Raw genomic sequence first — 14146 nt, forward strand, 5'->3', positions numbered from 1 at the left:
TCCACCTAGTGGTGAAAGGAACCTTTGTTATACGGTCTTACTTGCTATTTGAGATAGAAATCGACACGTTTTCGCAACATAATTAATCTATTGGTCAACGTTGCGTAATGCGTTGGTTTACATAAAATTTTTGAAAATTGAATAAGTTTACAAATTTTGAACAAAATAGGAACACTTTTAAATTTTGATAGATCCTTTTTTCATGAAATTGCTGAGTAAGGATAAGTAAGTTGTTATTAATTTGAGTAAGTGCAAATAAAAGTTAGTTGTAAGAGGAAATCTTATTCTTTAACATATACATTGCCTAGTAAAGCTCTAGTTTATAGGTTTTCGAACTATGCATAATTTCCTGTAATGCCATTCTATTTGATTCACATCAATAGAGTTTTCTAGAATAATTTTCATCAATTTTTATTAACCTTTGGTTACTCACGCTGTTGTATTTTGTACAACACGTGTAGGTTTTTCAACGCCATATTGTTATAAAGTTACAAATCGTTGTTTAACTAACGTATGTTCTTCAAAAAACTTATTCTGAGCAAAACGTCATAATTATTCAATGCATTAATAATTTAAAATGTTGGGAAAATAGATCAGCATAAACCGCCATCACAGAAACGAAGCAATCAGCAAGCGAGGTGTACCGCAATTGACCCCAAGTGGAATTTTCTCTCGTTTCTTCATATGGAAAAATGGTGTCTGTATGCAGCAAAACTACCCAATGTAAAATGTTTAAAATGTATCCGTCTGCTGGTAGTTGAGTAATTCGTAGTCAAAATTGGGGTATTTTTCTACAGTTCCTAAACAAGCAAATATAGAGGTATACTATATTCAGCAAAGTTGTGTATTTTTATCATTTGTACAACTTTGTAATACATGAAAAAGTCATACTACAATTACAAAAATATAAAACTTGATTTTACAAATTCATATACAATAAATAAGATTTTTCTATCTTAGCTGCAGAGATGGAAGGTTACTGTCTTCAGCAAAATTTCTTGTAATAATATATAACTTTGCAGAACACATCAATGTGTTATATTGACACTGAAGAAAAATATTTTTTTTATTCACTTTTAGGGGGATTAATCAAAATTTAGATTCCACCAGACGATAGAGCTTTTAATTTCAAGAAACTATTCTAAAGGTTCGATAAACCTAAAACCAAGTTTTCCCTGTACGCACGTTTTCTTTGGTTTGAGGCTATTGTGCGCGCGAGTAAACCGTGTTACAAAAGTTGGCACGGGTGTTCGAGGGTTAATATCTTTTGACCGGTAAAACCAATTCTTATGAAATTTTGCATATATATTCGTAGTGTCAAAACCTCTCGTTTGATATTAAAATAATTGAAATTAGGCAAATTATCTTGGTTCAAATCATTATAAATTTTTGTTAATTTTGGTGTGGTGTATACGGTTGCTCATAACTTTCAAATTAAACGTCCAATCAAAAAATCATTCAATAGTGATCTATCAGGATATATTATCTTTCAAATGAGACTAATAGCGCATAAATCGGTTTGGCCATCTCTAAGAAACAGACGATAATTATTACCTTGTCAAAACAGGTTTTTTAAGCATAACTTTTAAACTACTTGTTTGTTTTCAATTAAAAATTTCTGGATATCTTAGCTTTAATAAGAGCTTTCATTTGATACTAAGATTGCTGAAATCGGTCATGTAGTTCTAGAGAAACCCGTGTCACGTATTTTTCACATTTTTGCTTATAACTTTTAAACGAAACGTCGTGTTACGAAGCAACTCAATAGTGATCTACTAGACAATAATACCTTTCAAACAAAAGTAATAGCGAACGATTCGGTTCAGCCATCTCTGAGAAACAGGCGATAGAAAAAATCATTACATACATACACACACACACACACACACAGACATTGCTCAAATCGTCGAACCCTATCGATTGGTATATGTGACTTGGCCCTCCGGGCCTCGGATCAATTTCGTGTTTTTCGACCAATTTTTAAACCTTTGTTATAGTATAACAAAGGTAAAAAGGATTTCTGTCTGTCTGTCTGTCCGTATGTTCCTTATAGAATCGAAAACTACTGAACCAATCGGCGTGAAAATTCGCGTGTAGAGGTTTTTTGGGGCCAGGAAAGGTTTTAGTGATGGTTAGAGACCCTCCCCCCCCACTAAGAGGGGGGGCTCCCATTCAAACGAAACACAAATTTCTGCATAACTCGAGAACTAATCAAGCAAATAGAACAAAATTTGGCATGTGGGTGTTTTCGGTGACAAGAATTTATTCTATGGTAAATTGAGACCCCTCCCCTCTTTATAAGGGGAATTATAACTCCTCTCCCCTTTAAGAGGAGGGGGCTTCCATACAAATTTTCTCATAACTCGAGAACTAATCAAGCAAATGGAACCAAATTTGGCATGTGAAGGTTTTCGAGGGCAAGAAAATTTTCTATGGTGAATTAGGACCCCTCCCCACTTTAGGAGGGGGGCTCCTGTACAAATGAAATACAAATTTTCTCATAATTCGAGAACTAATCAAGCAAATAGAACCAAATTTGGCATGTGGGTGTTTTCGGTGACAATAATTTATTCTATGGTAAATTCAGACCCCTCCTCTCTTTATAAGGGGAATTATAACTCCTCTCCCCTTTAAGAGGTGAGGCTTCCATAGGGGCCATCCAGATACCACGTGGACAGAAAAATACCAATTTTCAACCCCCCCGCCCCCCTCCGTGGACAAGCGTGGACATTCGCTCAACCCCTCCCCCCCCTCCTCCCCTGTTTGTCCACGTGGACATTTTTTATGTCAAATTTAACAAAACAGAAATACATTGTTCTAAATTTTATTTTCAACTTGATTTATGCAGTATTTATCAAACAAAAGCTTACGCGAAAGGAACCGCCAGTCTAAAGGCCGCGACACAATGCATACGGCTTTTAGTCGTTGCGGAAATTTGAGTTTTTCCATGGATTTTCCGCCAACTTTCCGCAGCGTATTAAAATCCGTATGCAAGCTGTTAGGACCTTAATTCTTATGATCTTGTCTACTGCAAATTATTATCAACTGCAGGAAAGCTGATAGCACAGACAAACAGACGAGACACTCGCGATAATTCCATCGTCCAATCAAAAACCACTCATTTTTCAAAAAAGCATGTTTCGCAACATGGCCACACCGCGGCGCGCGAGTGTTACTTCGAGTTTTCCGTATAAAACCACACAAATGTGCAAAACCCTACAGCATAAAACCCTGCAAATGCAAGCTACTCCGCAACATGCATAACAGAGGGTGCTAGTGTGCAACCAAATTGTGCAGGACGATGGTTTTTAAAGGATTTTCTTCTATGTGTCATGTCAGTTCGTCAGTGCTGATAGCTTGACGATTCTTCTCTGTCCAGAGCATCTTTGTCTAGAGTATCTTTGACCAGAACATCTCAGCTTGGCCGTCTACTTCAACGCAACACAAGACCTTTCCGACGCAATGTGATTCGTAAAATTTTCTGAAGGCGAATCCTTTTGGAAACAGGTTGTCCATGGAAGCCCTTTTTTGGCGAGCTGCATTTGATTTTGAGGCAAAATGCAATCATTTGGTGCAAGTGCGACCTAAGTGATAAATGAGCCACGTGACTGGTAAATATTCGTGGATTCTTCTGTTACCTTTATCATTTGCCAAAGAAGGCAAAAGTTATATAATATATTTTGTTTATTATTGCATTACATCAAATGTCAGGCTAAGCAATCAACAACTGTGTACTAACGCAGGCTTAATCTTTTCAACAAGATTTATGCCAGATAGGTACGTGTTCTCGTAATGCTCGGTTCATGTGTTTACGTGAACATATGCCTCATCAGAATATAAAACTTTATTTGAACCTAAAAATAATCACTGATCAATGGCTAATGCTAATAAGGGTAATTAATTCTATATTGCTGTTTCTAATTTCTATTGCATGAAAAAAAAAAAACTTGTCTACGTGGACATTTTCCGAACCCCCTCCCCCCCTTCCGTGGACATTTTCATACCCCCCACCCCCCTCTAAGCTGTCCACGTGGTATATGGATGGCCCCATACAAATTTCCTCATAACTCGAGAACTTGTTGACGTGCCCCCACGTCAGCGCGCCGCCACTGTAGAGCAACATTAGAAGGGGACCTTTTATGGGGAATCGCAGTGACATCCTGCGCATTCGTTGAAGGCTGACAGTTGTCGCTGTCAGTGAAGTGAGTCAGCAAATGATCAAAAATAACAGTTACCGCTGCAACTACTTGAGTCTGCAAAGTTAGTGTCTGGAAGCTACCTCTAAATAATAAGTTAGTGCACCTAAATTATCCAAAGTCCAAAGTGATAGAGGCAGTTGCATTAAAATTTATATGCAGTTTATACCAAGGCTTACATATCATCTATCTTATCGGTAAAATACACCTGAAACAAAATGTATTACATAATTAAAACCTAACTACTCTAGATGTAAAAGCGTATCCATGTGGATCGTGAAAAACCTAAAACTAAAGTTAGTGAATTCTAAATGCTAAGTACGACTAACCCTCGAGCAGCTGGAATTGCTTTATTACAGACTGAAACACGAAGCGGGACTAAACGTAAGTTTCATCTACAAATTCATTTGTTCTAGGCTAAATTATATTGCCAAATCAATATTGTTAAATAGTTATATACAAATAGTTATAAGATTCCTGTACATGTTTATTTACAGGAGAATAATAATCATCCCACTGAACGATTGTGTATTTATTGTGGGAGATTATTATCACGGAAAAATTTACCCCTTCGATCCCGTTGGCAATTTCCAACAAATTATTATTCTCGTTTATATACGAGTCAGTCAAACGCGGTCATGTCGAGTCGAAGTTTACGGTCAAAGATAGCTGCTAGTGATGTGGAAATTGGTAGTCATGGTAATGTCCAAATGGTGGAGGATCCAAATATAACTGTTCCTGGGCGATCATGCCAGATGTGCCGCGGGGAAGATACGAACGAGATGGTGTGCTGTGATACGTGTGACAAATGGCATCATTATCAGTGCGTTAAGGTAACGCAGGAAATTGAGAAGCATCCGTGGAGTTGTACCAAATGCGAAATTGCAACCGGTGTCCACGGGCCCCGCTCAAATTCTAAGAAAACTCTTCCGCAGGATGATTGTAAACGTCAGACACAGCCAGTGGCCAATCTCCAATCTTCAGCAAATGTTTCAAATGGAAACCCCAAGGAAGCCGAGATGGCTACATCAACCGGAGTACTGCCACCATCCATTTATGTTCCGCAGCTACAAATGACCCCAGTTTTGTCAGCTCAGCTAGATCCAGCCGCTGATAAAAAGCTACCGAGGAAACCGGCCTCGAAAGCATCCGGATCGTCAAGCAGATCATCACAAATGTTCCTAAGGCTGAAGTTGCAGCAGTTGGAAGAAGAGCGGGAGCTTGAGCGTCAACAAGCTGCAGAAGAATTGACGAAGCAGAAAGCATTTCTAGAGAAAAAGTATCGTTTACTTGAAGAGATGGCAAATGAAAGGGGCTCGAGCGCAGGATCAACCCGAAGCCGTGTTAGTGAATGGGTCGATGATATTACAAGTTGCCATGATTTACAACAAAGCAACCGCGTTGTAGAATTGCAGATGCCACACGACAGGCCGAAGCAAGGTACTGTCCCAGATCCTCGACACTATAGTAGTGCCATTCGTGTACATCCGAGAAGCGAAGTAGCGACTTGTTCTTCGACAAGGCAGCAACTGGCGACGCGACAGGCCATCTCTAAGGAACTACCTACGTTTTCCGGTGATCCTGAGGAGTGGCCACTGTTCTTATCGTCCTTCAACAACACAACGGTCATGTGTGGCTTTTCTGATGCAGAGAACATTATCCGTTTGCAAAAGTGTTTAAAAGGGCGTGCATATGAGGCGGTAAAATGTCGTCTGATGCATCCTGCTAATGTTAATGGTGTGATGTCGACGCTGAAAATGTTGTTTGGTCAACCAGAAGCTATTGTGCATACACTCATCGCAAAACTTAATTGTCTACCCGCGCCGAGTGAAGACAAGTTGGAGACTCTAGTAGACTTTGCCGTCAGCGTGCAGAATTTCTGTGCAACCGTGGATGCCTGTGGTATGGAGGAATACCTTTGCAATACAACCCTACTGCATCAGCTAGTAAGCAAACTTCCTCCGATGATAAAGCTGAGCTGGGCTCAACATAGACAAATGCTATCAACGGTCAACTTGGCTTCCTTTAGTGATTGGCTCTATTCTCTAGCAGAGGCTGCCAGCACTGTAACTATTCCAAGTATTACTGGAGACGTAATGCCAGCGCACAGCGAGCTCTGTGGAAACAAAAGCGCGCATTCTGAGAAATTCCCTTCGGAAACTCATACTTCAAGTCAAAATTGCTTGATCTGTCAAGGAACTTGTAAATCCATTTGCAAATGCAGAAATTTCTTGGAACTCTCTCGGGATTCGCGTTGGGCAGCTGTGAGGGAGTTGGGTCTTTGTCGCAGATGTTTGCGGCGACACAATGGTGGATGCCAAACGAGGGTGTGCGGAAAAAATGGATGCCAATTTAAGCACCATGAACTGCTACATAATGACGACTTCGGTCTAAGTACTGCTGGCCCCAGCTTTAATCCTAATTTGAATAGCTCATCAAACCAAAACGGTTCACACTCGTATGACCAAGGGTGTCATACGCATCATGTGACGTCTAGCAAATCGTTATTCCGCTACATGCCCATTGTCCTACATGGAAAGCATGGTGCTGTGCGTACCTTTGCCTTCCTAGACGACGGATCAGCTCTGACCCTAATCGACAGTGATTTGGCGGACGAGTTGAAACTTGAGGGAGCGGTAAAACCACTTTGCCTTCATTGGACCGGGAGAACACAACGTCGAGAAAGTACATCCCGTATTGTGAACCTCGAAATCGCCGGAATACGGGAAGAGTCCAAGAAGTTCAGCCTCAACGGAGTACGGACAGTCAACAACCTGCTACTTCCACCGCAAACGCTGAACGTAAAAGAATTATCTCGCGTGCACCCGCACCTTCGAAACTTGCCAATCACATCTTACGAAGCTGTTCGACCAAGAATCCTCATAGGAATAAAGGATCAACATCTTACTCTAGTCCAGAAGAGCTACGAAGGAGATGTAGGCAATCCAGTTGCTGTAAAGACTCGTCTAGGTTGGACAGTTTGCGGTGGGGGAAACATAGACGACTCGCCCAATCTGGTGCATTCTATCTTCCACATCGATGCTTGTGATAAGCGATCAGGCCAACCTTCATACCAGGCAATACAGGCATACGATGGTGAAGCAAAGTCGCTAAAAATCCATCCTATTAAAAACGACCAGAAATCACAAACCATCATTGATAAATTTGCATTGCTTGAGAAGAAACCTGACGAAGTCACACTGCATAAAACCAAAATGTTGCACCAGCCCACGCCGCGGACCGACAAACACAGAACTATCTGGATGCGAGAAGGGATTGCTGCTACCACGGATGCCAAGAAACCAGTTATTTTGCCTCATAGTCGCCACACCACCACAGCTACCATTCCACATTGCCACCAAAATCACGAAACGGCTTCAAACGGAATGCGTCTACGACATGCTATCATTCGACTTCGCGCGACATTTCCACGAGTACGTAAGAATTGCCAACGATGTGAAATTGATCGGGCTATCCCAAGGTTTCCTATGACGACGTATCTCCTACCAACAACAACGAATTCTTGTTTGGGTCATTCAATGGAGCCTAGTTCCAGGCCACCCTGGACGATAATGGCACTACCTTGCGAACGTCACGGATCCTCGTCAATCGATCCAGAGAGCAGCGATAAGGAAGACGACGGATGGCGTCTACGTGTGATGGTCAAGATAACTAACGTAGATGTTTGGCGCGATTAGTAATAAGCCGACCTGGAGTTCGGCGTACCTGGGGGGAGTGTTGACGTGCCCCCACGTCAGCGCGCCGCCACTGTAGAGCAACATTAGAAGGGGACCTTTTATGGGGAATCGCAGTGACATCCTGCGCATTCGTTGAAGGCTGACAGTTGTCGCTGTCAGTGAAGTGAGTCAGCAAATGATCAAAAATAACAGTTACCGCTGCAACTACTTGAGTCTGCAAAGTTAGTGTCTGGAAGCTACCTCTAAATAATAAGTTAGTGCACCTAAATTATCCAAAGTCCAAAGTGATAGAGGCAGTTGCATTAAAATTTATATGCAGTTTATACCAAGGCTTACATATCATCTATCTTATCGGTAAAATACACCTGAAACAAAATGTATTACATAATTAAAACCTAACTACTCTAGATGTAAAAGCGTATCCATGTGGATCGTGAAAAACCTAAAACTAAAGTTAGTGAATTCTAAATGCTAAGTACGACTAACCCTCGAGCAGCTGGAATTGCTTTATTACAGACTGAAACACGAAGCGGGACTAAACGTAAGTTTCATCTACAAATTCATTTGTTCTAGGCTAAATTATATTGCCAAATCAATATTGTTAAATAGTTATATACAAATAGTTATAAGATTCCTGTACATGTTTATTTACAGGAGAATAATAATCATCCCACTGAACGATTGTGTATTTATTGTGGGAGATTATTATCACGGAAAAATTTACCCCTTCGATCCCGTTGGCAATTTCCAACAAGAACTAATCAAGCAAATGGAACCAAATTTGGCATGTGAAGGTTTTCGAGGGCAAGAAAATTTTCTATGGTTAATTAGTACCCCTCCCCACCTTAAAGGGGGGGGCTCCTGTACAAATGAAATACAAATTTCCTCAAAACTCGAGAACTAATCAAACAAATGGAACCAAATTTGGCATGTGTGTGTTTTTGGAGACAAAAATTTTTTCTATGATGAATTAGGACCTCTCCCCACTTTAGGAGTGGGGGGCTCCTATACAAATGAAATACAAATTTCCTCATAACTCGAGAACTAATCAAGCAAATAGAACCAAATTTGGCATGTGGAGGTTTTTGGAGGCAAAAATATTTTCTATGGTGAATTAGGACCCCTCCCCTCTTTAAGTGGGGTGGCTTCTACACAAATGAAATACAAATTTCCTCATAATTCGAGAACTAATCAAGCAAATGGAACCAAATTTGGCATGTGGGTGTTTTTGGAGGCAACCATTTTTTCCATGATGAATTAGGACTTACCTTTTTAGGAGGGGGGAGGGGGCTCCCATACAAACGAAATACAAATTTCCTCATAACGCTAGAACTAATCAAGCAAATGGAACCAAATTTAGCATGTTGGTGTTTTTGTAGGCAAGAATATTTTCTATGGTGAATTAGGACCCCTCCCAACTTTAGGAGGGGGGGCTCCTATACAAATGAAAAACAAATTTCCTCATAACTCGAGAACTAAACAAGCAAATGGAACCCAATTTGACATGTAAGTGGATACAAATGAAATGCAAATTTCCTCTTATCTCGAGAACTAATCAAGCAAATGGAACCAAATTTGGCATGTGGGAGTTTTAGATGGCAGAAATTTTTTCTATGGTGAATTACGACTCCTTCCCCTTTTAAGAGGGGGGGCTCCCATGCAATTGAAATACAAATTTCCTTATAATTTGAGTACTAATCAAGCCAACGGAACCAAATTTAGCATGTAGGAGATTTTTGAGTCTTGAATTTATTTTATGATAGTTAGAGACTTCTCACCCCTGTGGTAGGGAGATATGGACTCTCATACAAATAAAACAGAAATTTTTGCGAAACTCAAAAACTAATCGAACTCGAGAAATTCGAGACTCTTCCATAAAACATTAGTCAATAACAAGACCATAAAAACTATCTATAGTAACACTAGATCATTCAAGACGAGACGGCCGCGAGTGTTGCCGGCGACCCACCGTCGGAAGCGCCGCCCACTACTGTCTAGGTTTATTTATTTTCCTAGGTCTACCTGGGTTTCCTGGAACGAGCGACAGCGAGTAAGGAGAGGATCGCGAAATGGTACTTTCCACAAAAAAGTTTTCCGTGAAATGGTACATTCCGCTTGAGGTTTTTCGCAAAATGATATTCGGCGTAATATTGTATAATCATGGCGAATATTACTATCCGCTTTCTGGCTATGCAATGTGGGGACAGGGGAGTTGTTTTCTACTTTACTGTGAGGCAAAATTGCAAATTTTGGTAATAAACTACCCATTCTAGGTAACTAATAAGCCTTAACGTAAGCAGCAAATTAGCGTATCTGGCATTTTATACTGCACGTTATTGTATGTTAGCTTTTTGACTGCATAGGTGTTGTAAATTGGCATCCAAAATTGTATTCAAATTCTTCGTGTCGATAATTAGCTGTAAATTAGTATTGTCAGCACTATATGAAGGTTATCAGTAAAGTAGCTGTATATTTTGCCAAAATAGCATTTAAGGCGACTTAAATGCTTATTGGCCTATATTTGAATAGCATTGGTGATGCTTATTGGTTACCTGGGATGCTTTCATAGTTACGTAACTGCTAAAATGAATCATCTAAGGTTGAACTCCTCAGAAACTTGCAAAACTCGAGATTGTGACAAAGATCATCCGAGATTCATGATTTATGTACAGCACAGGTTAATTTGTGGCAATACGAAGTTTGTCGGGTCAGTTAGTCATAGATAAAGGAGAAAATGAATTTGGAAATTTTCGAGGAGGCATGTTTCTACTTTTCAGACGAGTTTTCAAACACTGTGGAATTTTTTTTTCGTAACGTTTTACCTGCAATCGAGGTTTTCGCAGCCGATTTTATTGTTCTACGATGCTTGCTTCATAAGATATGAACAAAATCAGAAAATTTTCGTTGAATTCCTCGGGGAAAATTGAAGAATTCGGTTGTTTAAAATATTGTTTGTGTTCATACGTGCAGAGCCGTAGCGTGACATTGGCGCGCCCTTGACGGAAACCTAATTTGGCGCCCTCTTTTTCCTAAATCAGTGTTCCTTCCAGGTTTATCATTTATTCGCCCTTTATCCAATACTTTATTGCATTTAACGTATGTATTGAAAAAATAGACTATTTCGGATGGCGATGAATAAAATACAAAAGATAATGCAATAAAACAAATTATCCTTAAATCCTATTTATTTAGCCTTCTATAACAAGGCTTTGATGTCCTGCCAGGTGGCTTTACAGCGGTTCATCGGAACCTTCGTGTTGGCCGATTAAAAGATAGACGTCGGCATTTTATTCAACTCATTCGTGCCTTTGACGATTACCCTTTTTCTCCATTTCGACCACAAAGTTATTGGAATAAATGTTCCGTTTGAGCTTCGCCTAAAATTGGTATTGGTAGTTGGGGAACGTTGGAGAATTGGTAATCGTCGGTACAACGTTTATCTTCAGCCAGTTCATCTCCTCTAGTGATCTCTTGGCATGACGGGTCTGGGCCGACCAAAAGACATGCGCATCTTTTGCGCGATACTTCTAGATAAAGGCGGCAACTTCCGGTAGGTACTTCGTACTGTATCTTCATATCTTCTCCTTCGCCGTAAACCCCGAACGAAACAACAGCGACTAGAACATTCTCTTCTCGCTGATTGTCAGCCACAGAAGGATCTTCTTTGGGGAGATATACTTGACGTCATCGCTTATCTTGTTGGTTGGGAACGTAAAGTAAACGGTCCTATTCGTCGTCTATTATGACCGCAACATAGTACTTAGCCGGAAAAATGTTTTCACCAGCACCTTCAGCCGTCCGCTGAGCGATTGCATGCTTTCCGACACAGCCAGCATCGACTGATGCTTCCGCATAAAAATGTCCATTTTGGCCCAGGCAGTACTTCTTCACCGTTTAGCCGGTTGCTCTTACCTCCCAGTTCAATGCACGGAACGATGAGGCCACCTTGCTCTAGGTTTTCGTCTTCAGTTTCTGCTGTACGTTGCAGTCGCGCAGCATTGTTAGGCGTCCGGAACCAGGTTTCCGTTCAACGCTTCCGCCTTTCTCGCGGGGGAGAATGTTATATTTTACCAGGTTGACCCCATTCCGCGGATTCGAAGTGCTTCACCATCTCCGACTTCTTTTCTCTGGGGTGGAGCTAGCAGTACGAAAAAAGCATTGAGTGTAATTGTTTGACTGTTTTCGTCATAGTTGCTGCATGAAAATCAACTGATAAAACGTGGCATGAAAATATAGCTCAGTCCAGCTTTTTCATGCATATGTTTTTGCTAATCTTTTATTTAAATGCAGGCCCTTTTTGGCGCCCCCAAAAGCTAGCGTCCTTGGCGGGGGCCAGTCTGGCCAATGGTACGCTACGGCGCTGCATACGTGTACCAACTATGTTCACGAACAATTGAATGAAATTTTGTACGATAATTTTGAAAAATGATCATTTAACAAATTGAAAACCCTTAAGTATTGTGTTTGTTAGAATCTAGTCAAATATAGACGTTTGTTTTAGTTCGACCCCAAAGGAAATGTAGCAAAAATTGATAATAATATTATTCACAACAGTTTTATTAATGTTCTATTCAATTAAAATTTAATAGATATTTAATATTTTTATTATCGTTTTCTGCCTAAAATTCAAAAAAAGTTTAGTTTATCTAATGAGTGGCAAGCTTTTATCCAGGGGAAAGTAAGTAGTAGTATAATATTATTTGTTTTTATCATAAAGAATTGTTGGTAGTTTTCTGAAATTAAGGTAGCTCAATCCCGTAATATTGGTAGAGTTGTAGTGCTTCTATTTATCAGTTTCTAAATTTATTTCATGTCATTATTCAGCAGGACACCAGACAATTTTCGGATTTGAATGGGGGATGGGAAATATATTAAGTCATCTATAACCATAAATCATATATACATTGCGCTTCTTTCATATGATATTGAGGCGAATTATCGTTCAACGGTTAACCCACGTTAAAAAAATTCATATGTTAGGTCCCGTTTAAATATTACATAACGCAGAATGGGGTGGGGTATGTTAAATTTGTGTTACAAATTGTTACGCAATTTTTTGCGGAGGAGGCTTTGAGCGATAATATTCCGCGTAACATCTTCTTTACCAATAAAAATGAATTTCTGTCTGTCTGTCTGTATGTTCCTTATAGACATGGAAACTACTGAACCGATCAGCGTAAAAATTTGTATGCACGGGTTTTGCGAGATCCCTCCTCCTTTGAGATGGGGTGCTACCATATAAATGATGCACAAATTTCTGCATGACTCGAAAACTAATCAAGCAAATGGAACCAAGGATGTTTTTCTGTAGTGGTGTGAGACTCCTCTCCCTCCGGGAGGGAGGGCTCTCATACAAATGAAACACAAATGTCTGCATAACTCGAGAGCTTATCAAGCAAATGGAACCAAATTTGGCATGTGGGAGTTTTTGGAGGCAGGATTTTATTCTATGGTGGCCCTCCCTCTGGAAGGAGACAGGATTTTTTTCTAAGGTGGTGTGAGACCCCTCCAATATCAATACAGAATTTATACAAAATTGCTGCGTACCAATCGTCTGTAGAGCGATCGAGAGTACATACAGCAGTAAAAGTATCGTGTTACGAGTATGGGTGGCGGTGTGAGAAACAATTATTACAAATTGTTACAAAGGGGTGGTGGAATCATGATAACAGTGTTTTTTGCGTTACGTAATATTTTAACGAGCCGTTAGCGTTTTATATTCTTCTTATCTTCATAACTTCATTATCATATTTGGTGAAGCTTAATGTATATACTTCGAAATCAGCTAACAATGTCACTAATTGAAGATATATTGTGTTCAACCATTAATTCATGTTTCTTGGGGACATGCGTATTTTGTTTCATTTACCTATTGAATAGCCTCAACTGTCGTTTCGACGCTTTTCCGGCGATGATGGGAGCGCCCCTGACTGGAGCAGCAAATGTGAACTAAGCGGTGGTGATGACAGTGTTGAACACGATACCAACATTAGTACAGCATCAACTTGTAACTGTGTTGAACAGTTTCTGTAGAATTATTTGAAATTATAACGTTTAAAGACAGTGATTTCAAATACGCTCGTAACAAAAAATATAGTTAAAGCTATTGTTTTATTAGTCACTCTAGTTCATAGCAATATTATTCGGTGCAATAAAATATGTTTACTTGCCTCGACTAACAGAACGAAATAAAATTAAACGACTTTGCTTCAAAAATAAAATCTACTAAACAAAAAATGTACACAGGCAGAA

General features: G+C 39.9%; 1 protein-coding gene across 2 annotated transcripts in view; it reads left to right on the forward strand.

Annotated features, from left to right (window-relative positions):
- The window catches only part of LOC128740415 (transmembrane protein 245), a 31707-nt gene extending 17824 nt beyond the window's left edge, over positions 1–13883 (forward strand). For both annotated transcript variants that reach the window (XM_053835963.1, XM_053835955.1), the window contains exon 9: positions 13775–13883. In XM_053835963.1, the coding sequence (XP_053691938.1) occupies positions 13775–13847 (73 nt within the window). In that variant the 3' untranslated portion in view covers positions 13848–13883. The remainder of the gene's footprint in view (positions 1–13774) is intronic.
- Positions 13884–14146: the final 263 nt, after the last annotated feature.

Source organism: Sabethes cyaneus, chromosome 1 (assembly GCF_943734655.1).
Source record: "Sabethes cyaneus chromosome 1, idSabCyanKW18_F2, whole genome shotgun sequence".
In the NCBI taxonomy this organism is placed as follows: Eukaryota; Metazoa; Arthropoda; class Insecta; order Diptera; family Culicidae; genus Sabethes; species Sabethes cyaneus.